Source organism: Poecile atricapillus, chromosome 7 (genome assembly GCF_030490865.1).
Source record: "Poecile atricapillus isolate bPoeAtr1 chromosome 7, bPoeAtr1.hap1, whole genome shotgun sequence".
NCBI classification, from domain to species: Eukaryota; Metazoa; Chordata; class Aves; order Passeriformes; family Paridae; genus Poecile; species Poecile atricapillus.
In genome coordinates, this window is record NC_081255.1 from 7,191,376 (window position 1) to 7,216,717 (window position 25,342).

Consider the following 25,342-nt stretch of genomic DNA (forward strand, 5'->3'; position numbering starts at 1 on the left):
ATTTTTTAATTTTGGGGGTCAATCCTAATTTCTTTTCTATTTCCTTTTCTTTCCTCAATGTCTGCTGCACCCCGTTTCGTCTCCTCCATCCATCTCGTCGCCGTCGTTGCGCCGCTCCATAACACTGCATTACGATCCTGGCACACCCGCACACAACCACCCACCCTCCTTCCTTCCGCTCCATCCCTCCGCCTCTGTGCATCGGTACCAAAACAAAAAAAACACCCTGGCGGATGTCCTGATGCTTGTATCCAATTAGGGTGAAAATTCCTTCCTACAGGCAACCGTGGCAAAACTGGGACCTCTCCCTCGTATTCTTGCGGATATCACAAAATCCATGAGCAGCCCTACACCTACACAGCAGCAGCTGAAACGTTTCACGGAGCACAGCTCCAGCCCAAATGTCGCTGGAAGTCTCTCCTCGGGGCTTCAGAAGATAACTGAGGACCCCACCGATGGGTACGTCCCAGCTGGGCTGGAGGGCAGCTGTGGGGTTGTTAAAGCAGCTGTGAAGAGCTGGAACAAGATGATCTTCGAGGTCTCCCTCCTGCCCAGACCGTTCTGTGGTAACAAGGGTTGGGGGCTTTGTCACCTGAGCTGGCTGCCCAGCCCCGCTGTGGAATGGGGAGCTCAGGCCTCTCTCACGGGGAATGCACCATCCCAATAAGAGGTGCACAAGGTGGCACTGGGCACCTGGAGCTTTGGACTTGCCCAGGACTCAACCACATCTCTAGGAGTCAATGGCTCGAGCTGATAAAAGAGATTGTTCTGTGATTTACTGCCAGCCTGAGGGCACGGTCAGCCATCGTGTTTCTTTCTGGCCATCAGGCTGCTAATGGAAAAACTGAGCTGTAGGTGAAACTTATTACCTGTGGAACAGCAGAAATAGTTCCTCCTGTGTTTCATGCAGCATTTCTCCCACTAACAGCTGTAAATCTGGAGCTGTGACACGGCAGAGCTGCCAAAGAGCTCGGCTGCTGCAGGCCCAGAGCAGTACCTGTGCTATCAGGTACAAGGGCCAGTTTTGTCACGTGCAATTCTCTGCCCCCTGAGCTTACATCCAGCTCTGAAGGAGCCTTCACACAACTCCTGCTGAATTTTAAGACCTCCATAGTACACGGAGTTATAGAATTATTAAGGTTGGAAAAGCCCTCTAAAAGTATCAAGTCCATTAGCCCAGCGCTGCCAAGACCACCACTAAACCATGTGTGCCACATTTAAACACCTTCCAAGGATGGTCACTCCACCACTGCCTGGGCAGCCTGAGCCAGTGTTGACAATCCTTTGGGTGAAGAAATTTTTCCCCAATTGAAACCATCCCTGGTACAACTTGAGGCGATCTCCTTTTGTTTATTATGTAATGGCAAAGGGTTGAATGGCATCTGCCCTGTTGATCTGGCACCAATAGCACTGCTAGCCTCAGAAGGGACTAAGTGGGGAGGATTTAGTGGGAATGGTTTAGATTTCACCATTTCACCTGTGGAAAAAAAAAATAAAGATAAATAAAAATAAATATAAAATATTTAAATATAAAATATAAAAATATAATAATATATATATAAATAATATAATTTATATATATATAAATAATATAATTTATATATATATAAAAATATAAAAATATAAAAATATAAAATATAAAAAAAAAAAATAAAGATGAATCAAACACAGTTCTCTAAGATAAGTGGTAATTAAGGAAGAGTGTGTTCTGACTTGCACACAAAGAGCTCATAAAAGGAAGTCTGGCTCCTTGAAGCTTTCAGTGGGGGGAGGTTAAGTGAGGTAGAAAGACTTCTCTGGGACAGATCTCTTGGGGTCTTGGCTGCTCAAAAATTAACCAAATTCCTTTCCACTCTACAGTGACATAAACAAGATGAAGTCTCCAACCCAGGAAAACATAGATGGACATTTTAGGGGCAAGACCTTACTGCTGGTTCAGCAGGCATCCACCCAGAGCATGACTTGCTCAGATAAGGATGAGAAAGTCAGTGTCTTGCCCAACGGACGTAGCATCTCTCTCATGGACCTGCAGGACCCTCACACGGCTCACAGTGACGCTGCTTCCATGATGCACGACGTGCCTTTGCGCCTGGCGGGCAGCCAGCTCTCCGTCACCCAGGTGGCCAACATCAAACAGCTGTGGGACACCCAGAGCACCCCCCAGAGCGCTCCCCAGGTCCGGAGGCCGCTGCACCCGGCGTGGAACCAGCAGGGCAGCCTCCGGCCTCTCTCATTCCAAAACCCGGTTTACCAGCTCAACAATCCGAGCCCTCCCACGGCCAAGGCTTCCGTGGACTCCAGCCCGGAGAACATGAGCTCTGCCAGCTCCCGGAGCCGCAGCAACAGCGAGGACTTCAAGCCCAGCGGGCGCAGCAACAGCAGCCTGGAGGACTCTGCCAAGCGCAGCTCGCAGAGCGAGGACTCGGCGCGGCGCCCCGCGGGCCCGGACAAGCACGTGCCGGTGGTGCTGCCCCGGCAGAACAGCAGCAGCCAGGCACAGATCCGCAAGATGGACCAAGCCGTGCTGGGCACCAGGGCCAAGACTCTGAACACCCTGACGCACAGCCCTTCCCTGCGCAGCACGGGCAGCGTTTCCGGAGCCTCGGGCGCCGTGGGCATCGAGCCCGTCCAGAACGGGAACCGCTCCCGGCACCAGTCCTCCTCCTCGAGGGAAAGCCCCGTCCCCAAGGTGCGGGCGATTCAGCGGCAGCAAACGCAGCAGGTAAGGGAATCCTGCCTCCAGGCCTCCCCTTTGGTGCTCAGCTCCTTGGCCTCCAAAGCTTTCTTGACCTTGGAGTTGAGCTGAATCGAGAGAAGCAGCACTTACACCAGTGGCCAGTAGCAGGTGTAAGGAATAGGTGTGCTTGTCACCCTCACAAGCCACCTCATGTGTACCACTGGGATGCTTTTGTACTAAATTAAAAGAAAAAACAAGCTGTTTTCCACTTACTAAGGTAGCAGCAAACCTGCTGAAAGAAGCAGAACTGGAAAATTTCCCTGAATGCAATGAAAAAAAAAAAACAGGAGCAGCTTTGTTCCAAATGGTAGTTCAGATCACCACGTGAGGCTGCGTTTGCCCTGTGGTGCTAATTTAAAAGCAGAGCTACCTCAGAACAGGGAAATGAACAAAGATAAAACATCACAGAATAACTGCTGCCAAAATAACAAATAAGCACAGTTGTCTAAAGTGTGGAGAAATCCATATTTCACCATGATGAAGCAATCTCTTGCTGGTCCTCAAATAAGTGCTGCCTTTTCATTAATCATCCAAAACTATGAATAATGCAAATTTTTTCTAGCAAAGGAGTGCTTATATCTACCAACTCCTAATGCAGGTCATCAGTTGTTCATAGGCAACTATAAATCAAGGTTTTCCTGTCAAAGAGCCAACATTCCTTTATCTCTTTTTTTAAAGAAATAATAATCCTGCTGTGATTTGCTGTGTATGAAAATATTTTCCTAAATTAGTTTAATTTTAAAGAGGAAGTGAGTATTTCAATGCTACAGTGAAGGTAGAAAACATGATCTGCAGGTCAGAGCTTTTGCAAGGGTAAGGCTTTGGGCTGTGAGGTGAAGCTGGCAGAAAAACCTCTGCTCTGCCCAAGGTGGGGCTTTCTCAGCAAACTCCTGAGTGTTGCAGGAAAACCTGGGTGATGCCTGGGAACCCAGGAGAAATCAGGTCTTCAAAACTACTTTGATACCTCAAGTTCATTCAAGTACCAGACCAGAAACACTGAATCACAAACCAAGTCTTAGTATGCCAAGTTAGTAATACGCAAAGAAGTAATTGTTTATTATTTGAAGTGTGCATGTGTTTGTGTCTTCCTGCAGTGTGTGTTTTACAATGGGCATAGGGGCATGGCTAGGTGAAGGGTGTTTATGGAGTACAACCAGGCCTTGTGTGCTTCTGGTAGCACATTTTAGGCCAGTAACAAGGATAAATGTGAAGAGGATGTGCATCCACTTGTTTTCCCACTGTACTTTCTATACTAATCGTTTCCACTGGATTCATTAGAGTACTTGCTCCTGCTTTATTGAGAGAAATCAATGTGTTCTCTACTTCCCCACACCCATGAACAACGTCTTGAATGGTGCCAAATCGAGTGGCCAACATTTTTTTCAAGGCAAATTCCATTGCATCCTTTTAATTGTAAATCTTGTTGTGGAATTCTGTTCTTGTTTAAAAGAGAGAAAGAGAAAAGAGAAGTTGGGCATGTTCTTTCTGGGCATGTTCTTTCTAGGCATGTTTTGTGGGCGTTATAATTATTAGACTGTTCTCTACAAGTCCCATTTGTTTCTGAATATAGAGCTGGGCCCTTTGTTTGCTGGGAGAGGTCACTTTCTGCCTTCCATTTCCATTTAGGAGGTAGGTGGGAACAGAAATGTCAGTGTGTTCCTCTGGAAGAGAGGCAAAGAGGAGAATGATCCTTGCAGACTAATTCTTTTTTTGCCCTTTATTAGAGAACAACTTGTAACCCATTAGCATGTGTGACTTGCCATCCACTTGGTCTTTGACAGCTTTCAGAATTTGGCTGCTGGAAATACTTTGTCCTACACTTGGAAGGTTGTTTGACCAGATTTGCTGCTGCTCAGCAGTCTGGTGAAGGGCTGGGGATGTACTTTATAGTCACCTTTCTGCTGGCTGAGTCCCCTGTAGCTCCAGTGGGTGGTGACAGGGTTCATCCATCCTGTTCCTGATTTCTCCAGCGATTCACAGCCACTCGTGGTCCATGGTCTCCCTCGTTCTGGCTGCCTGACAGCAAATGCTGTCAAGAAAATCTGAATTAAGGGGCTTTGCCAGGCTGCCACGCTACACCTAAGGGGCTATTACCTTTCTTGCTGGGAAGACTTCCTTCTAAGGAAAAGGCCTTTGCCTAAATCCAAGGAGTTTTGCCTAATTCCTATGTCTTTGCTTTTACATTTCTGCTGAGGCTTCTTCCTGAGCAGGAGAAGCACAGCAGGAGGGTGACATGATCCCTGACTCCTAAAGAAGCTGTTCCTCCCCCATGGAGAGCTTCTGGCTGAGACTGGGACTTCAGAAGCTCCATCCAGGGAGCACAGTGCACTTGGGCACACCACTGGGCCAGGCAGGGAGCTGAAGAGCTGTCTGGGCACAAAAAGAAGCTGCAGCTGGGGAGAAGTTGATCTTTTGCATTTCTCAAAAACATAAGACAATGTTGCTCTTTCAGGAGTAATTATGCTAATTCCTGCGCTTATAAACTTGTCTTTGTCCGTGAAAATTGCTTGGAATTTATAGCAAGCCATGTTTTCCCCACCCAGGCAGAGAGTTTCTTGTCTCTTTTTTTGGCTCCCTTTTTGGATTCCTTTGAAGAGGAGAGAGAGAGAGCTCCCAAAGAGGCTGGACATTTCTCCCAGTCAGCACAGCTGGCCCTGGCAGGGTGGCTGTGCTGCAATGGACCATCCAAACCTGGCAGGCACTGCCTTGATCATGTCACACCTCCCTGCCACATTCAAGTTCTGCCACACTGTCCCAGATCCAGGCTGTGCAGTTCCATGCTCCACTGTGGTCTGTCCCAGCCTGGCTGAGGAAGCTGCTCCCAAGTTCAGCTCCTCAGCAGCCCAGGGAAAACAACCTGTCTCACCTGAGCACGCTGTGAGCAGAGCTTTGTCACTGTGTTTTCTGTGTGCAAGATGTGGCAGGGTGAGAAAGCCTTGCTGACAGCGTGGCAAGGGGAAGAGGTGGATGTGAATGGGATTGGGAAACAAGAACTTTTTCAGAGAGAAGCTCACTTGGAGAGGAAGAAAAATTTCTAAAGTGCATTGGTTTCAGAGGGATTCAAGCAGGTTCTGTAGATCCAAAGACAAGGGAGGATGAAGTATCCCTGCAGGAGAGATTTTGGGGATCCTTTGAGGCTGACAGATCCATGGGTATCTTTCTCCTCCAGCTGAGCTGGGTTTCAGAGCTGGCTTGTGTGCAGTTTCTCTGGAGGATGGTAACAGGTTTCTCTGCCCCAGGTGCAGTCACCAGTGGACTCTGCCACTCTGTCCCCGGTGGAGAGGACGGCTGCGTGGGTGTTCAACAATGGGCAGTACGAGGACACGAAAAAGGACACAACTCCAAACCTGGACGAAGTCAAGCATGCTGAAAAGGTAGATTTGATTCTGTGTGCAGCCAGCTCAGGGGGTGCCACTGCGTGCTGGGCTCCCCACAGCGAGTTCAGAGGGACTTTTGGGCCCTGCTGTCAGCGTCACACATTCTCACACAGGTTATATTGGTTATAGTAATCACTAACAACATAAATAAAGTAAATCAGGGTTGTTAACCCGACTGAGCATAGCTTAGAGCATGCACAGGGACTGTGCAGGGCTGCAGCTCAGCTTTCATCAGTAGCAGCAGTCAGATTTTGTCTTGGGCTTCTCCTGAGGCAAATGCCTGTCACCCAGGTACTGCACAGAAATCCACATGATCTGTTTTTGAAAGTGTGTGTTTTTTCAGGAGTAGATCCCATTTTTCCAGATACAGTTACAGCCATTTGTTGCTGTGGGGATGGAGTTGTTGTGTAAGAGGTTTGGTATTTTGAGAAGGCAGGGAGTGAGGACGAGAGCATTTAGTGGACAAAGAAGCAAAAACATAGGATTGCTGGGAAAGGTGAATGAACCCAAAACAAAGGAATATATTGAGATTCATGGCACTATTGCAGAAATGATTGCCCACAGAGACAAGAAGAACAAAAGCTCAGCCAAGTAACCTGACAGGTTCTGGTTTGCAGTGACTGGTTTGCTCTGACCTGCCCTGGTTGACTAGATCCTGAAGAGTGACTTATTTGGGTCACACACTGCTCTGGGTTTGTAAGTTTGGGCTGCCCAGGCCATTTCTGCAGTTGAACACTTTTACTTGAACAGTCAGAGCTGAGGAGCCATGAGAGCCCTCTGACTGCTTGAGTTGTGCTGCAGAGTGACACCCCACAGCATGGGAGCAGCTTGATGCCCAGTGGGAGCCCACGTGCTCCTCTATGGTCTCCCCCATGTTTGCTTTTCACTTCCTTTGCTTCAATCAGCTTATTATTCATTAAAAAAAAAAAAAAAAAGAATAGCAGTAGAGCATTATAATGATCTAATCTCTTTGTTTTTTCTCCTTTGCCCCTGATTCCCTCCTGCCTCCTGCCACCCCCAGTACGAGCAGGAGATCGCCAAGCTGAAGGAGCGCCTGCGGGTGTCCAGCCGCCGGCTGGAGGAGTACGAGCGGCGGCTCCTGGTGCAGGAGCAGCAGATGCAGAAGCTGCTCACAGACTACAAATCTCGACTGGAAGACAGTGAGGACAGGCTGCGCAGGCAGCAGGAGGAGAAGGACAGCCAGATGAAAAGTATCATCAGCAGGTGAGGCTTTGGAAAGCTCGGGACTGGGTGGGACAAGCGGATCCCCTGTGCCACTCCATCCTTAGAGCTGAAGAGATGGTGTGGAAACTTGCCTGAGAGTGTCAGGAAAGTAAAAGAAAATATTTAGGAACTTTTTAACTTAACTTTTTAACTTGGGCCTCTGTTGTACTTACTGTAGGTCTTTTGTTGTTGTTGTTGTCGTCATTGTTTGGAATCTGTACATGAAATTAGTTTTTCAGAGCAGTGACATTTTTGGCAATGTCCTGAAAATAACAAGGTTGGGCAACCAGGGGTGTCAGATGGAGAGATCAGATTTCCTGAGAGCAGCAGAATTCTTCTCTTGGAGAGCCAGGAGAAGTCAAACCAGCAGGGCAGAGTACCTGAAACACCTGGGAATAACATTTAACTGTCCTAATTTGTCCCTCTCTGTCCCTCATCAGACTCATGGCTGTTGAAGAGGAGCTGAAAAAGGATCACGCTGAGATGCAAGCAGTCATTGATGCGAAGCAGAAAATTATTGATGCACAGGTAGGTAAAGAGCTCAGAATCTCCCAGAACCTGTGTGTAGAACCTGTTATTGGCCCCTCTCTACTGCCCCAGCACTGTTCTCTGTCTGCCAAGCCATATCGGCCCACAGTGTCACACATGTCACTTATTGCCTCTGGGAGATAACTGGGGGCTTTAATTAATACTGTCTGACCTGGGCTTTGAGGCAGCCTGGCAACAAATCCCAGGACTGATCAAAACCTTTGCTACTCTGTGAGATCCCAAGGGAGTAAAGGAATAGCAGTGCATTGTGTAGATGTTGTTCCAAGTGTGGGCGTGGGCCCTCTGGGAAAGCTGTGCCTCTCCCCAGCATAGTTCAGCTGCCATGTGCATGCATCTCAGCTGTGCCAGCAACAGCATGGCTTTGGACAGTGGAGTCCAGGAAAGAGAATGCTGCAACAGAGCATTGTCCTGGGAATGTCACACGTGGCATTTCACCCCCCCTGGCCATCCCTGGCAGTCCTGGGGAAATGCCCATTTCCCACAGACCTGCAGCTCCCACCTCGGTCATCCTGGGCAGCTGTGGGGTGGGGAACCCAGCGGGATGTGCATGTGGGTGTATCCTGTGGGGTCATTCCAGCTTTTCCTCTGTGTCTGTGCTGATCCCACAACAGAACCTGGGACTGGTTTGTATCTGCCTGCTGTGTTACATTTGTGGTATTTGCATTTGGAGGGTCTCTTTCCTGCTTCTGGGCTTTTCAGTAGTTCCAACTGGAAACTTTCTTTAATAATTTTTTCAGGAATAATCTAAGTTATTCCCTACACAAAGAGTGGTGGTGGGAGTCTCAGCTGAACATGGTTAAACATTGAAGTATATTTGAACTCATGTGGAGCTGTAGGGAAAATATAAAGCAGCAAAGAGCAGTGTTTTTTTGAGATAGGCACGGTCAGAGCACCTCGTGATTACAGACTTGGAATGGCAGCTCATCCAAGCAGCAGCCTGAATTCTGCAATGGGTGGATGCATTTTTCATCTGCCTCAAGAAGGTGGAAGGGTCACTGAGCGAACATGCGAAGTGATTTTTGGAGGGGAGAGATTGTGACTGAGTAGGAAACTTGCCTGTTAACCTGTGTGTGCCAGGAGGCTCTCAGCCTTGGTGTTGTCATGGGCTAGCAAGGTGGAGCATGGACCATTGTGATCCCAGTGTCACCAGCTGGCAGAGGGGACCACTGCTGACTTCTGAGACTTTCAAACCCTCAGGGCTGTGGAAGATTGTAGTCCTCGATCACACTTCATCAAGTGGTGCAGCATTTATCACCTGTGGTGGAAACTGGTGAAAAAACAGGAGCAGAACAGCAGCATTAATGAATTCTCTTTTTCTTGGGCAAGCAAGGTCACTGGCAAACCTCAAGTGCTTCACTGTCAGGCAGTGCATGGGGGAAGTGCAGTTGTCACTGTCCTTCCTCGAGTACCTGAGCAGAGGAGGAAACTGGTGAAAGATTCAGAACAGACTCACCAGGGGTGCCCTGATGTCTGCTGGGTTCTGTAGCAATTCCTTGAAGTCGTGCTTGGAAGGTTTTTTTTAGGATTTCTTCAGTGGCTAGAAGAGGAAAGGTGTTTTTTGGTGTGAGATTCATTGAGTGGGGCTGGAACACGGCTGAAGAGTTAAAGGCTGCCAGGAGCAGCAGTGACCTGGGATCCTGTGCTTAGGGACACCAGCCTGGGATGGTTGGAGGGGTGCAGTGCAGCTCCCAGCACTGCCCCAAGCACACAGACACGAGCTGCTCTCCTGGCTCTGGAGCCTGAGCAGGGACAGGTCTGGCCAGACTCTCTCCTCGGAGCGGCGCAGCTGCAAAGAGAACTGGCCCAGTTGCTATTGCGAGTGACATCTCCGCTGTGTTAAATTACAGGTCATAAATGGGGATGAGATAATTCCAACAGGCAAGTAAACCCAATCAGTTCTCTAGCTGAGCAGTACCCAGTCCTGGCCCAGCACACTGACCTCCTACCCATTCCAGCTCTCCTGCTCCCTGTGCCTTGAGTGTGTCACAGATGTGCCTGGTAGATCCAGTTTTCCTTTCAGTGAGAAGATGCCTCTACTCACCAAGCTCATGCTTTTAAGATTGATTTTCCAAGTGTGGATTTCCAGCTGTTTTGCAGACTGGCTCAGTGAGTGCTCAGCAGTGTCTGAAAACACCCAGCCTTTCACTCCCAACTCTTTGGAAAGATTTTTTAGAATTTTTTTCAGGAAAAGTTTCAGAAGGAAAATTTTCATTTTAATTTCTATGTTCCAGGTGAAATACAGTCGGAGGAGTAGGAGCTCTGCCTGGCTGAGGAGCACATTCCTGCTGAGGCAGTTGTGTTCTGCAGGGTTCATTTCAGCATGGGAGGAAAGGCCTGTAACTCCTAGGCTCCATGTTCCTGCTCCCATCAGCTGCATTGGGATGAGGCCTTGTGCCTCTTCCACCTCTGCTGGCTTTACACAGAGCTCAGTGTCTTCAGGGCAGTACCAGAAGCAGGATTTAAATTCTGCTTTGTTTTTGCACCCCAGCACTCACCCCTGTGGGGGAGCCTGCTGAGAAAAGCAGACATTGCTGATTCGTGCTGTAGCAGACACTGATGTGCTGGGATCCGAATCCCAGGGGGCTGTGGTAGCACGTGAGTCTCCTGAGCAGTGTGTCTGAACTGTTCCTCAGTGTTTATGCCTTCTGAGCATCATTTTTCCCTCCATTTTGTTTCTCAATGGGCTGGACTGGGAAGAGTTCCCACATGTAACTTGTTTTGGTTGAGCAAATGAGACATTTTCCCTTCTCAAAGAGCAAAAGCCAATCAGCTGATGACATGGAGAGCACAGTTACCTTCCTGCTGTCTCTAGCACTGCTTTCTGCAGTTATTATTCCTTTTTTTGAGAAAGATGGAAAATGTCATCTCTGATTATGCCAACAGCTCCTTGGCTTGCCCCTCTGGTGCTGTACCCCACTGCAGATACCCCACTGTTAGCAGGCTGGGTCTGGTGATGGGTTAAGTCAATTTAGCAGCACACATCCCTGAGCTGTCTGCTCTGAGTGGAGGCTGGCACGTTCCATGCAAGGAAATCAAGAGGGCACGTGGATTTGTGGAGCTGGAATGGGTCTAGGAGCAGCGTGTTCCGTGTTTGTTCTTTGTGTTCTGTCCATGGCATCTCCCCTCCACCCACAGCGCGCTCTCCCCTCACCTCCAGTAACTCCCAGCGTTAGCTTTGGCTGCTGCTTCTCTGTGTTGCTGTTGCACCGTCACCGCAGGCTGCCATTATCTGCTTTATTATTATTATTATTATTATTATTTATTTCTTCATTTATTTTGAGCATCCCATGAGTTTACTCTGAGCACACTCCATCCAAAACGCAGAGACAACGGTCGGCAGACACCACTTGCACTTTTCTCTGCCAGATAAAACCCCCCACAACCACCACCACTTTTATTTTCTGCTGCCTGTTTCTGTTTTTCTAATCTACTTCTAAAATATAACATCGAAATTGGCTACTGTTGTTACTAACACCGACACCTTCCCGCTCCCCTGCCTGGCTGGGTGGAGCCTCCCTGCCTGGATCCGTTCCCCGCTGTAACTCGGATTTCGTCGCGCAAAAAGTCCCGGAGGGCCAGAGCGGCCGCAGAGGAGCCCGTGGCACCCCGAAAACAGAAAGAGGCAGACAGCCCATCTCTCCAGGGAATGCTGGCCCAGCTGCCTCTGCCCAGAGCCCGGGTGAGCAGCAGCTCTGACGCTGTGGGGTGTCTTTGCAGGAGAAGCGGATCGTGTTCCTGGACTCGGCCAACACGCGCCTGATGAGTGCCCTGACGCAGGTAAAGGAGCGCTACACCATGCACGTCCGGAATGGCAACCCTCCCAAGCTTTCCATCACGGAGAATGGTGAATTTAAGAACAGCAGTTTCTAATTCTGCAGGTGCTGCCAACCACCTCCGTGGAAAAGCAAGACGGAGCAGAGCCAAGACCCCTCACCGCCACTGATTGTTGCACATAGTTCTTCTGTACAAGGAAAATCGTATTGTTTGAAGATTGTATTGTTTGAAGATTGTTCTAAAATTGTTTTAGAATTGTATTTTAAAATTTTATTTTAAATCGTTTTAAGATAGTATTGTACATTCAATAAAATTTAAAAAGCGACTCCGAAGGGTGGGCTTTAATTCCCCACCCAGGGCCAGGAGAACCAGGCTCCCCAGAATAAGTCCTTGTGGATCACTGTGTAAATAGAGGGAGCTCTTGGGTTGTGTACAGAAAAATGCCAATGTAATATACCAAAAGGAAGTGAATACTGTAGATTTTTTAATTATTGCTATTTTTTTTATTATTATTATGTTGTTGTTGTTATTGTTGTTGTTGTTGTTGTTGTTGTTGTTTTTCTCTTGTTGAAAGCACTGCAGTCCTGGGAGGAGGAAGAGGGGAGCGTGTGTGTGTGTGTGTGAGAGCGGTGAGCAGCGGGTGACCCGAGACAGCAGCTGGCTGATAAAAGGACGTGAATGGAGTGGAATGAATTCCATAGGAAAACTCATCAGCTGGGTTTATTCCCCTCTTCCCCAGCTGGTCTTTAGCTGAATGCAAACTTGATAGCAAACATTTTAGCAAGAGAACTGGCTCTTGCTGTGTCCCGTACCTACTTTTGATAGGACTCTGTCAGAAAACAGCCTTTCTGAAGAAGGTACAAAGTGGGAGCAGCGAGCTGGATTCCTGGAATTTGCACAGTCAGGCTTCCCGTCAGACAGAGGGAATCTGCAGGATTTTGTGGTAGGATTCTTTCTTTTTTACCCCACTTTTAATGCAGTTTTATATTTTCTGTTTGGAGGATTTACAGACCTGTAAATACTTTTTTAACGATTTCTAGCCAACCCCCACCGTACGACCCCTGCAGCGGCACCCTGAATTCCCTCTCTGCTCTCCATCAGGAACAGACAGGTTAATCCTCTCGGGAAAGGGCTAACCAAAGGGTGCCCATGCCCAGCACAGGAAATTCCATATGCAAAAGTCCCTTTTTCTAGAGGATTTCTGTATTTTAATGCTTACTTATTTTCACTATTTCAGCCACTTGCTTAGCCAGTGTACTTCCAATGAAAGGTGCTTTCTGCACCTATGTTGAAAGATCTTCCATTTCTGCTGAAATTTTCCTTTCTCTGGATACTTTAAAGGGATTTTTTTTCTTTTTTGAGTTCTGTACATGGCAGGTTTTTTCAGGAGTTTTGGCTAAGCTTTCATCTCCAGTTCCTTTCAGTTGTGTTTCATAGAAGCATGATTCCAGACTGTGTGTGAATGGGATATTGCTCCAAAGTGACCTTCTCCTGGGAGATAGTGACATTTACAACTTGTAACAGATGAACAGTAAATGGCTTGGTATTGTCAATTCTCATGATTTCAACAAGTGCCACAATATTTAATCTGAGAGAGGGTTGTTGTTGTTGTTTTTTTTAAAATCCCAGATTCTGGAGTTAAGTGTGAATTTTTACTTCCATCTTTTGCTGTGCATTTCTAGCCCTCGAACTCTCACAGTAAATGAAATTATCACAGCATTGATTGAAACTGTTGATTACAGAAACATACCAGTAACAGCCAGTGTGATTAACCATTCACACATGCTGTGGAAACTGGAAAAGTTTACTTCAATTTGAGACAAAACCTTGAGGGTGTTTTCACTGAGAGATGCTTCAGTGTGGGATTGTCTCACAAAAAATGCAGGAGTGTCTAAGCCAGTTCCCTGCACATGAATTATTGGCAATACCGAGACCCAAACCCGGTGCCTGTTGCCAAGTTTGCCTGGTTTTTGGAAATGAATTAATCCCAGCTCTGTGGCTGATGCAGGCGGTGGCAGAGTGGGGATTTGGGGTTAGTGCTCAGCTCTTTGCGATCAAAGTCCCGGCTGCTCGGCCGGGACTCGGTGCTGCTGGCACTGGCACACCTGGGGTTGTGCTCTGCATTGGCTCAGCAGTGGTTACTTTTCCATGCTTTCCAAACTGTCTTCCAGCTCTAGATCCTTGCTGACCTCTGATATTTTATTCCTCAAACTGTGCCTTTGAGTTCCTCCTTTCTCCCTTCAGGCATCGCAGCCGTAGCAATTTCTCCAGTTTGTGTTGAGCTGTCAGGTGAGGGCCTCTTTTACACAAACCCTTTTTGTGGGCTGTTTCTGTGGGATCTGCATGTCCCTGTAGCCATGTACTGTAATTGCCCAGCTGTAGCATGGGGAAACGTGTTCCCATCCCTTTTGGGAGCTGCTCCCTTGTGGCACCGTGCAGGTGACGTGGGTGCGCTGTGCCCGAGGTGTGAGTGAGCGCCCGTGCGGCTGCACTGACAGAACAAGGCAGGAGTGTTGGTCATGGGGAGTTATCCCAGCATTATTTCAGGAAACACCTTTCCCCAGAGCTCCCCAGTGCTGTGGTAATGTCAGAGGTCACTGGCTGAGCTGTGTGGTTTGGTGCTGAGGGTCCACTTTGGTTTCTGCAATAGGGGCAGCATTTCAGCCTGGATTTTTAGAGGGGAAAGAATCCCTGCCCCAATACTGGTGAGGTCTTTGGTAGTGCATCATTCCAATTCTGTACCTTCTCCTGTGTGTTTCTCAAGCTTGTAGGAAGAAGCAGTGGCTCTCTCAGAGCCTGACCCCTCTCTGTGGTCTCTCTCATTGCTAGGCTGGCTGTCTCTCTGCTCTTCCAGTTTCTCCCCTAAGGTGCCAGGAGTGCTTCTCCAGCTCCTGCAGCCCAGGAGTCGCTGCCTGCAGACCCAGGAGGGGTGAAGGTTGTAAAGTCAGTGCTGCAAGACTGGAATTGATCTGCTGCAGCACAAAACACTGCTCCTGAGTCCTGCAGGCAGCTGTCTCTCCTAGTTTGTTACCAAGCAGCCTTCCAGAAAAATTTTCAGCCGCCTGAAGCTGACAATATGTGAAAATGCCAGTTTCTATTTTGTCCAGACTGATAAAATCCAAGTGGCACTAAAGCACGTGTCTATTCAGGAGCAGGAGCCTTGCCTGGGCTTGATCACGTTTAGGTTTAGACTCGTGGCCAGGGGGTTCTGCAGCAGTGAGGGAGTAAATGTGCAATGTGTGATGGGAGGTGCTGGCTTTGGGTTCACACTCTGAGCAAAGGCTGATGGCTGTGTCTAGTGCTGTGCAAGGAGCTGCTGCTCTCACTGGGGAACAGAGGAAGTAGTGCAGGAAAAATTGGATAGCCTGGAGGAGAAACAGTCATGTTCCTCAGACTGAACAGGAAAGTAACCCCCAACCTGGTGTCTCAGCCTGTGCTGGGCACGTTGGTACCGTTCTAGGAGGCTTCTCTCCAAACCTCAAAGCCACCTGAGCTTCTTGAGTGCTCAGGAAAAGCTTGAGGCCAGCACAGCAGGGCAGGGAGACAGAGCAGCCTCTTGTGTGTGGCCTCTTGGCAGGTTGTGTGTGGTGTGTGAGGTGAGCAGGGTGACAAGGGACAGGCTCTGAGGGGACACAGCCTAGGGGCAGCATCCTGTAAATTCCTGTTCTTTGCAACTCTAGGAATTCTGAGCTTTTTTTTTTAGGGGAAATAGACTTCACACATAGGAATTACCAACTGTTACTTCCCTGGTGTGTCAGAAATGGGCAGCTTTTTACAAAAGCACAGATCACACAGCTACACATTTTGCCACATTCCTCTCCAGTGGCATAACTCAGGCAGGGAATCTACAGGAGCATGGAAAGGGATGTGTGTATTTTCTAGTTAGAGAATATGAGGTGTATTCATTAATATATTATTTATCCATCTAATAAATCATCAAAGAAATGGGGTTTATTTTGTGTTCATGTAATTGCTTTGGTTTGGCTGTGAGTTTTCCCCCCATGATATATTCATTTCATATTTTGATGCTTGCATAAACCCACCAGCTTTTAACTTGGAAGTCCATGAATTTTACAGCCATGTCCATGGAATGTGTCAGCAATACTTGTGTGGATGTTTGTGTTCTGCAAAATGTCTGTGTTGTTCCTGGAGAACAATTCCTGTCTGAGTTGAACCATGATGTGCATTTCCATCAGTGGTGGGCATGGTCAGCCACAGGCATCCAGCTGAGTCTGCCAGAGGAAAAAGGGTTAAATTTGGGTGATGTTTTTAGGTGTTTCCTTCTCCACACTAAGTTAACTCCCAGGAGAGTGAGCATGTCCTTACAGATCATGCCTGCCAGGAATCCTACCTGCAAAAATAGATTTTCTGTCTCAAGGGCCTTAATAAGAGTGTTACTACACAGAACTGTTCTACAATGATAGCTCTAAATAATTTATTTTTTATTTCAACAAAGTACACCTTTAAAAAGGAATAAACTTGTTTTTCAAGCCGTATTTTTATGCTTGTAGCACTGGACTGTTTGGTCTCTGAGATCCATTTCTGCATTTCATTGCCTGGGTTTGTTCTAAAGAAGATTTATTTTTGTTCTGTGAATAATTTTTGAAGGTTCTTGTAATATGTACAGATATAGATACATTTGAGGACTTTTATTGATATTCCTACAAAGAATACAAATAAACTTTAACTTTAAACAGTTTGGACTCTGTGAACTTACACTGATTTAAGGTCGGGTTTTTTTTGTGCTCGGGTTGTGTTTGTGTGAATGCAGAGGGTGAAGGGGAAGGAATTCCCAGTGGGACAAAATGTTTGGGACAGAGCAGCCTGAGCGAACCAAGGGCTCCGGGCCGAGGATCAATTCTGTGTCCAGAAGCTGGGGAATGTCTGGCGTTGTGGAGTGAGAGAGCGACAAGCTGTGGAGACTCGGAGAACTGCTCTGCTTCCTTCAGCCGTGGGGTTCTCACTGGCTGCTGAAATGTCCCTGCGTTAATTCCCGAGGTTATTGCCCCCACGCCAGGCCAGTCAATGCGATCAGCCCGGTTTTCCTCTTCACCCATTCCTAAATTGCACATTCTCACTCAGCAGCCCAAAGCCGCGGACATGCAGAGGGATGTTATTATTTACGGGTTCACAACAAGTGCTGGATTCTGAGATATCTGTTCTTCACAGGTGCATGGAATCTTATGTACAGTGAATGGGAAAACCTTCCACAGTGAACTTATTGAGTGTAAAATGCGTACTCAAGGGGCTGTACCGGGGCTGTACCGGGGCTGTGTCCGGGCTGTACCGGGGCTGTGTCCGGGGCTGTACCGGGGCTGTACCGGGGCTGTGTCCGGGCTGTGTCCGGGATGTACCGGGGCTGTACCGGGGCTGTGTCCGGGGCTGTACCGGGGCTGTACCGGGGCTGTACCGGGGCTGTACCGGGGCTGTACCGGGGCTGTGTCCGGGGCTGTGTCCGGGCTGTGTCCGGGCTGTACCGGGCTGTACCGGGGCTGTACCGGGGCTGTACCGGGGCTGTACCGGGGCTGTGTCCGGGGCTGTGTCCGGGGCTGTACCGGGGCTGTACCGGGGCTGTGTCCGGGCTGTGTCCGGGGCTGTACCGGGGCTGTACCGGGGCTGTACCGGGGCTGTGTCCGGGCTGTACCGGGGCTGTGTCCGGGGCTGTACCGGGGCTGTACCGGGGCTGTACCGGGGCTGTACCGGGGCTGTACCGGGGCTGTGTCCGGGGCTGTACCGGGGCTGTACCGGGGCTGTGTCCGGGGCTGTGTCCGGGCTGTGTCCGGGCTGTACCGGGGCTGTGTCCGGGCTGTACCGGGGCTGTACCGGGGCTGTACCGGGGCTGTGTCCGGGCTGTGTCCGGGGCTGTACCGGGGCTGTACCGGGGCTGTACCGGGGCTGTGTCCGGGCTGTACCGGGGCTGTGTCCGGGGCTGTGTCCGGGCTGTGTCCGGGCTGTACCGGGGCTGTGTCCGGGCTGTGTCCGGGGCTGTACCGGGGCTGTACCGGGGCTGTACCGGGGCTGTGTCCGGGGCTGTACCGGGGCTGTGTCCGGGCTGTGTCCGGAGCTGTGTCCGGGCTGTACCGGGGCTGTACCGGGGCTGTACCGGGGCTGTGTCCGGGGCTGTACCGGGGCTGTGTCCGGGCTGTGTCCGGGGCTGTACCGGGGCTGTGTCCGGGCTGTGTCCGGGGCTGTACCGGGGCTGTGTCCGGGGCTGTACCGGGGCTGTACCGGGGCTGTGTCCGGGCTGTACCGGGGCTGTGTCCGGGCTGTGTCCGGGGCTGTACCGGGGCTGTGTCCGGGCTGTACCGGGGCTGTACCGGGGCTGTGTCCGGGCTGTACCGGGGCACGAAGAGGGCCGGGATGGGATGCGGAGGTAGCAGGAAAAGCGATGCCAGTGTCGCCTCTGCTGTGGTGGTTTGTTTTGGGGAAGGGAAGAGGGGCAGAATGAACGGGAGAGGGACGGGAAGGAGGAAAGAAGCGATGGCTGTGCCGAGGGAAGCTGAAGTGGGGGGTGAGGTGCGGCAGGAGCCACAAATGCCAGTGAGGATGGCACTGGGATAATACAGCAATATCTGGGGCAGGTCTGGGCTTTTCTGTCCCAAACCCAGGTGTTCTATCTATCCTGCTTTGAATTCCACTTTACTCCACTGTGTAAAACTGCATGTGAATGTGCAAATTCTTCTCCCATTTCCAGCCACTCTGGACAGAGTGCACAGGGCTCTGAAGCCTGTCCTGTCACTCTTGCAGTTCACTTGGGAAATTCCTCCCCTCCAAGAGTCCTCCTGCCCAAAAGATGTAAGTGTACAACCTTGACTGATTTCCAAGGATGTGCACTGCTGCTTTACATTGAGCAGCAGCTGCTGCTTGGATCTATTAGCAGATGGAACAGCAATTTGCCTATGCTGAGATGAGTGTCAGGACAAGAGTCCATGGACCCATCTCATGTTGCTGTCCTTCACCTTTCTCCTGGTCCCACAGATTAAATATCCTCATGTCTCCAGATGATGTATTCAATTCCTGCTTTTTGCTGCGAGGGGTAGATCAAATATCCTGGTTGTAGACATGAAACCTGGTTACCTGTCAGTTCTTCCTGCAGCTAGCATGAATTCCTCATCCTTACTCAGCTCCGCCCTGCTGACACAAGGGAAACACGAGTTCTGTGGACCTGAGCCCTCTTTTCAGGACCCTCCTTGGCCCAGCTCAGTAGCAAAGCAGCCTGGGCTGAAATGGAAGAAGTTATTACCAATATTGCAGATTCCATGGTGGCTGCCAGGAGCAGGGCACTGGGGATGGATGTTCCCAGCACCCTCCATGGGACCCCAAAGCACTGTTGGGTCACGGGTGGATGGGGATCACAAGGGACAAATACCCTGTGCTGACCCCAGTGGAGGATGATCCAATGATGACAGAACCTAACTCAGAGTGAAACGTGACCTGCACAGAGATGAGTGACATTTCTCACTGCCTTTTCTCTGCTGTCTGGGCTTCTGTTGGCAGCAGGATGCAGACAGTGGGAGCAGTTCCTGCTCTGCTTGGCAAGGAGCAAGTTCTGCCTGCAGTGAGGGAGGAGGAGTTAGAGCTGAGCTGCAGGATGCAGCCACTCAGCTCTTCCCTCCCCTCACGAGGGTCAGACAGGGACCATCCATGCTGGACCTGGAACTCCACCATGGATTGTTCCTGTTGGAGGGGCTGCTCTGAGGATTTGCTCTTCCTCCCTCAGAGCACAGGTGTCACACACAGGGGCTGGGACACCCTGAGCCTTCCACAGAACATCCTGCTGCAGCCTCGGAAAGGAGGAGCTGCCCTTACCAGGGACACAATCTACGAATGTCCAGTAAAAAACAGCTCTCTGAAAGCTTTTAAAAGATGCTGGGTGGATTTCAGCTCCTACCAGTGAGAGAATTCACTTTGGCCCCCAGTTAGCTGCAGTGCCTGGGAGCACACATCCCTTTGGACATGGGGCCTTGCCCTGGGGTTTGTACCTTGAAATGTCCCTTTTCCCTGGCCCTCAGCTGTGGGTCCATGGGACACCTCTGTCTCTGGAACACTCACTGCTTCCCTCAGCACTTCCAAAGGACTTTTTCCAGGACTTCCCTGGTGGGAAGGATTGGTGGACAACTGACTTCCCTTTTCCTCAGTACCAGAAGGAACTGCAAGAATTTCCTTTATATTGTTGGATGATTATTAGGATGAGGAAGGCCGGAAGAACTTAGGCCTGATACTGTCATAATTGGGATTAAGTAGAGCCTTTGAGATTTTTCTCATTCTTTGGGAGACTGAGAAGCAGATCCCAGTCATGCCAGGATCTGTGCTCTACTGGGGAGCATTTAGAAAGTCTTTGCTGCAGCAACCAGTAAGGCTAAAAAAGTGGATAAAATTCTTGCCATCTCCCCTAGGGTTGACTGAAGGGCAGAGAGATTGTTGCTCCCTCAGTTCCATGTTTTTTGTTATGGATTTTTGTTGGAGATTTTTGTTGTAAGGTTGTTTTTTTTGTTTGGTTGGTTGGGTTTGGGTTTTTTGGGTTTTATTTTGTGGGATTTGGGTTCTTTTTGGGGTTTTGGGTTTTTTTTTGGGGGGGTGGGTTTTGTTTTGGGGTTTTTTTTTTTAAAGAAACGCTCTCCCTCTGGGCAGATTGTGGCTTTGGGAAAACAGGGATCTTAAAATGGAAAGTCCATCTGCCCCAACTGCTGTCTTGACACGCTCGCTGCTGGAATCACCTTGTGCCTGAAGGGAAGATGGAGAGGCTGAAGGAAGCTGTGACCTCCACCCCGCTCCCAGCTCAGGACAGCGATGCTCTGGGAGCTCTGCCCGTGTGCTGCTGTCTGGCAGCTGCTGGGGGCTTTTCCTGAGGGTGTTTGCTGTGATGATGTGCTCTGGAGAGCATCCTGTCCCCAGCTACTGCTCCCACTTGGCTGCAGGGACAGGCTTGGGGTGTTCAGGAGCGCCTGGGGATCTCTGGGTTATCCCAGAGATCAGAAATCCTGGGGAAAAGAACCACAAACTGCTGATGGTGGCTTTTCAAATGCCTTTCAAAAGCAGTAAAATAAATGACCTGATCAGCCAGGAGCTGCTGGGCCCTGCCTGCAGGCTGCAGCCCCCAGAGGAGCTGGGTGGGTCCCAGGCAGCCCTGGAGGGAGCAGAGCTGCTGTCCTGCCCCCAGCCCAGGGCAGGAATGGCTGCAATGCTGCGGGGCAGGAATGAGCTGCTTTGGCAGATTTCTCCTCGGGAAGCAGCTTGGACAGTGCTTGGGTCAAAAATACACAGGCATCTGATTTCAGGATGATTGTAGGATCCAAGTACTTGGGTGCTAAGATTTGGGCCTGGTAATTATGCTCTGTGCAGCTTTCCTGGATCACACCTTCCCTGCAGTTTGCCCAGCTGTAGGACTGTGCTACTTATTATTCTGATTTATTATTCTGATTTATTATACTGATTTATTCACTCACTGGGGCAGGCCTGGTCTCATGCTCCCCAACAAGAGATGCCCTTCTAGAGTGGGGCAAGAAATACTAACCTGGACTGTCTCTGGCCCTAAATAGTAAATAATGAGAGTAAAATAATAATAGTAGAAATAGAAATAGAAATAGAAATAGAAATAGAAATAGAAATAGAAATAGAAATAGAAATAGAAATAGAAATAGAAATAGAAATAGAAATAGAAATAGAAATAGAAATAACAATAAGAAGGAGAAGAAAATAGGATGATGATGATGATGATGATGATGATGGTGATAATAATAATAACAATAATAACAATAACAATAATAATAATAATAATAATAATAATAATAATAATAATAATAATAGTAAAAGCAGTTTTTGCTCCAGATATGTTCATTGCACTCTTTGGCATGAGGCAAAAGGGGGGTTATTGTCCCACAATCTTTGGAGCATCAGCGCCAGTACTTTGGCTGCTGACCCACCACCCCAGACACAAAGCAGGATGCAATCAAATAGTTTGAGAATTTTAAAGTGACAAAGAGGTTTTTATAGCTTCCAGTACAGCATTTGCAGTTGACTTTGATCAGGGATTTGAAGGTGAGATGTGCATCATCACAAAGAGACCATCCTGGTGGGCTCACCAGAGGCCCAAAGGTCTTTTCTCAGCTGATAGAAAACCTGGAGGAGCCCAGAGAACTGGAATGTGCTTAACTTGGACCTGGCCCCAGCCCAGTTTGTGGCAGGCTGGCTGCTTTCCCTGTGGGAAAGGAGAAAATGCAGTGAATCAGAAGTTTTGGCATTGTTATTTCAACCTACCTGTAGTTCTTCCATGTGGGGATTGGCGCTTTCCTTGCCAGGGCTCCACAGGGAACCTGCAAGTTTTTAATTTCATTTTAGTCTCTTTAATAGCTGTGTGAGTGGTGAGTGAGTACAAACCACACTTGTGCCCAGTTTTTCCTCATTTCTCACGTTCCTGCTGCACTTGTAAGGGTCACAGCTATCAGAGAAGCCTCTACTGCAGTGAGTCTGGAATGAATTTGATAAATGATTCCTATGCAGGCATGACACGAACACGCTCACTGCTACAAGTGTTTCCTTAACCACTGCTCCCTTATCAGCATGAAAAACAAGTATGTGGAGTATCTTGGGCAAATACACTTGTGCAGATGCTGGGAGAGCTACAAGCCTTATCAGCAAACAGGTTCAGTGGTAACATTTGCAATCCAGCCCTCTTGGAAGGGCTGTCAGTGGAATGCTCATCTTTCCTGGAAGCCTTAGGCCATCCCTGCTGGCTCCAGACCTCTCTGAGACCACATCAAAATCTGTTGCTGTGACAATGTCCACAGACTTCCCACTCATGCTGCCCTCTAATTTGTGTCCCACTGAAGTCCTAGGAGCATAAAAAGCAGGGGAAGGAAATGCTGCCCAGCTAAACAAACCTCTCCTTCCTACCCACAGGGCTGGGCTGCAGTATTTCTCTTAAAGAAGTGATGTCTATCAGGAAAAGTGAGCTAATGATTAATGGCTGTGCAATAATGTGCTGATGTAAATAAAAAGCCTGACATAAGAAGTGGACACAGAGCAAAAGGTACAGGCTTTGCTCATTTCCATGAGGATGAGCTGGAAAGCCATGAGAATTAAAGGCCACTGCAATCCCTGTGCCCAGGGAGTGCAGAACAGCCCAGCTCAGCAGCAGAGCCTCGGGTAGGGGAGGTTGGCAGGTGCAGGATCTCTCTTGGGCTGCCACAGAATGCTGTGGTTCACTCTGAACCCAGGCTCTCAAGTAATCATGTCTTCATTCTGGAAGAGATGTGACAATATTTGTGTCTGTAGCCTCCCCATTTGTATTTCTGAAGGCTCCTCACCGTGGAATCTACTCTGCCATGGCAAATTCTCACCCCAACAAAAAGTCAAGAGTCTGTGAATAAAGAGACTCCAGGAATCTCTCCTGTTTGGGGTCAGAGGCTTTCCCCATGAGGGATATGCAGCAGATCTTGCTGCCTCAGCTTTGGACAGGTCCTGGACAAGACATGGAAAGCTGTTGCTTTGAGTGGAGGTCAGAAGATTGCTGCCAGATGGAAGGTAAGGATCTCTCTGGAAAGGAGGACAGTAAATGGTCATAAACTGCAGTTCCAAGACCTTGATTAGCATTTACTGATTTTGACCTTGGGATAAACAGCATGGAAATGCTAACAAGACTGTGGAGGATGCAAATTTGGGAGCTATCTTCAAACATGTGAAGACCAGAGCATCTTGGAAAACAAACTGAATGGGCTGGAATAAAAAGAACAGGGTTCAGGTGTGGGAAAAGGAAGGAAAGTACTGAAAGTACAACTACATACAGTAACAATGCTGTGGCTGGGTTTGGATGTAGTAATTCATGATTCACTGTGCAGAAATGTGTGAGGGAATCCCAGCTGGCCTGTCAGCTGGACAGACAGCAGGCACAGAAAGGCTGCTCCACATGTGGCCATGCAAACCAGACTGGAGCCATGGCAGAACCACCCAGTTTGCATCTCCTTTGTAGGGGTGAAAGTTTGTTAAACACATCAGGGATTTTAATTTCTCCCACGTGTCAGTAGAAATCCTGAGGGGAATGAACTACTGTCACATGGGCTGGATGCTTTGCTTACTGGAAACAGGGCTAAAAAAAGAGATTCAGCTTTTGTGCCATCTCAGACAAGGTTTTGGAGGGTGCTGATTGCACATTTCAGGGTGTTGTTCCAAGAGGGTGGCATCCTCTGAGGATTGGCCTTTGTGGCTCCATCCAAAATGTGTGCTAGGCAAGCAGGACAGGTCCAGCCCTGAATGAAGGAAGTTTATCTGCATGTGAGGATTTTAATACCATGTTCCCAGCAGAGGCTTTGTGGGGCTTACCTTGGCTTCATGCTGAGCTACAACAACACGACCGACGACTTCCACCATGGAATTTGGTGTATTCACTCCCTCTTCAGGCACTCAGTTTGCCAGGAACAGAAAACCAACAGAGAGGCAAAGTTCAGGATTTTCTGGGTTGTATGCTGTGAATTGTGGAGGCAGGAATTTAGGGAAGACATGTCCCTTCCCTGTGTTTCCTGCTGGTGCCTCTCTCCTGGTTGTGGAGCTGGACAAGCCCCCTGCAGAGCTGGAGGCAGACAGGAATAGTGCTGCAAAATCCCCCGAGCTCAGCTCTGGCTGAAGCATTAGTGGTTTAAAGCACAAATTTATCAGAGCATGCAGATTTGTGAGATGATGTAAGCAAATCCAAAGGGATCCTGTGCTGTCCCTGGGACACACAGCTGTGGCTGTTGGGAGCAAAATCCTTTATGTTTGACTCAGTGGGCTGTTGGAGAAGATGTTTTGATGACAATCTGAAACACTAAACACTAAAGCCAACTCATTCTGGTTTATGGTGGCAGAAACCCAGTCCAGGCCACATTGCAAATGGTGAGAGCCAGGGCCATTAACCCTTGGCACACCCCCTAAAACTTATCCCAGGGAGAAAAAGTCAGGAGGCCAAGAAGAACCTGGAAATTGCTGCTGTTCAGAACTGGCTGTGTGTCACTTCTCCTGTGCCTGCTAACGCTGGGATCTTCCACATCAATTGCTTCTGCAGATCACACCCCAAACAGGCCTGGCCCCCTTCCATGCCGCTCTCATTTGCATTCTCTGTAACACCAGCTCTAACAATTACATCTTTTATATTTGCATGCACCTTCTGAATGCTTTTGAGCTGATTGTAAAGGTCAGGCTGAGTGGTGAAGTGCAGGGAATTTAAATAGATCAGTCTACCTCAGATGCTTGAAGAAGAAGAAATCACTCTGGGCTAGATTCTGTCCTGATACACATCTAAGTGTACTGGCCCTGAATACTGCAGTTATCCAGAAATTAAATAAAGCTGATTTTACAGTCCTGTCTTGTCCTCCCCACGCTGTAATTTCAGAAGGCACAGCACACAGTCTCAGCCACTGTGTTTTGCAGACACCAGGTGATGCAGGCAGGAGATAAGGATCATGCAGCCACACCAGATTTTGGATGCTTATGTCCCTTCCTTAACTCATGGATCTGCAAAATCACGATGGAAAACTTGCAAAGACTGAAATACCTGCTCCTTTTATCTCTGCTCTCAAGGTAAAATGTAGATCTAGAACTGTTCAGAGTGAATCTAGCTCAATTATTTTTTTTTTTCTGCTACAAAAATGGTTTCAGCATTACAAGATTTTAGCAGGGACAGCGTTGCTTTCATGCTCCCCAGTACAGC

The 25,342-nt window shown here is 48.8% G+C and overlaps 1 protein-coding gene across 9 annotated transcripts in view; it reads left to right on the forward strand.

The window, feature by feature from the left end:
- Positions 1 to 16,358, forward strand: part of RASAL2 (RAS protein activator like 2) — a 160,728-nt gene extending 144,370 nt beyond the window's left edge. For 4 of the 9 annotated variants that reach the window (XM_058842375.1, XM_058842379.1, XM_058842378.1 and 1 more), the window contains exons 13-19: positions 260 to 459; positions 1,861 to 2,722; positions 5,977 to 6,111; positions 7,136 to 7,338; positions 7,779 to 7,866; positions 9,735 to 9,765; positions 11,605 to 16,358. In XM_058842375.1, coding sequence (XP_058698358.1) covers positions 260 to 459; positions 1,861 to 2,722; positions 5,977 to 6,111; positions 7,136 to 7,338; positions 7,779 to 7,866; positions 9,735 to 9,765; positions 11,605 to 11,735 — 1,650 coding nt within the window. In that variant the 3' untranslated portion in view covers positions 11,736 to 16,358. The remainder of the gene's footprint in view (positions 1 to 259; positions 460 to 1,860; positions 2,723 to 5,976; positions 6,112 to 7,135; positions 7,339 to 7,778; positions 7,867 to 9,734; positions 9,766 to 11,604) is intronic. The other 5 variants (XM_058842376.1, XM_058842372.1, XM_058842377.1 and 2 more) reach the window with 3 other exon arrangements.
- The last annotated feature ends 8,984 nt before the right edge of the window (positions 16,359 to 25,342 follow it).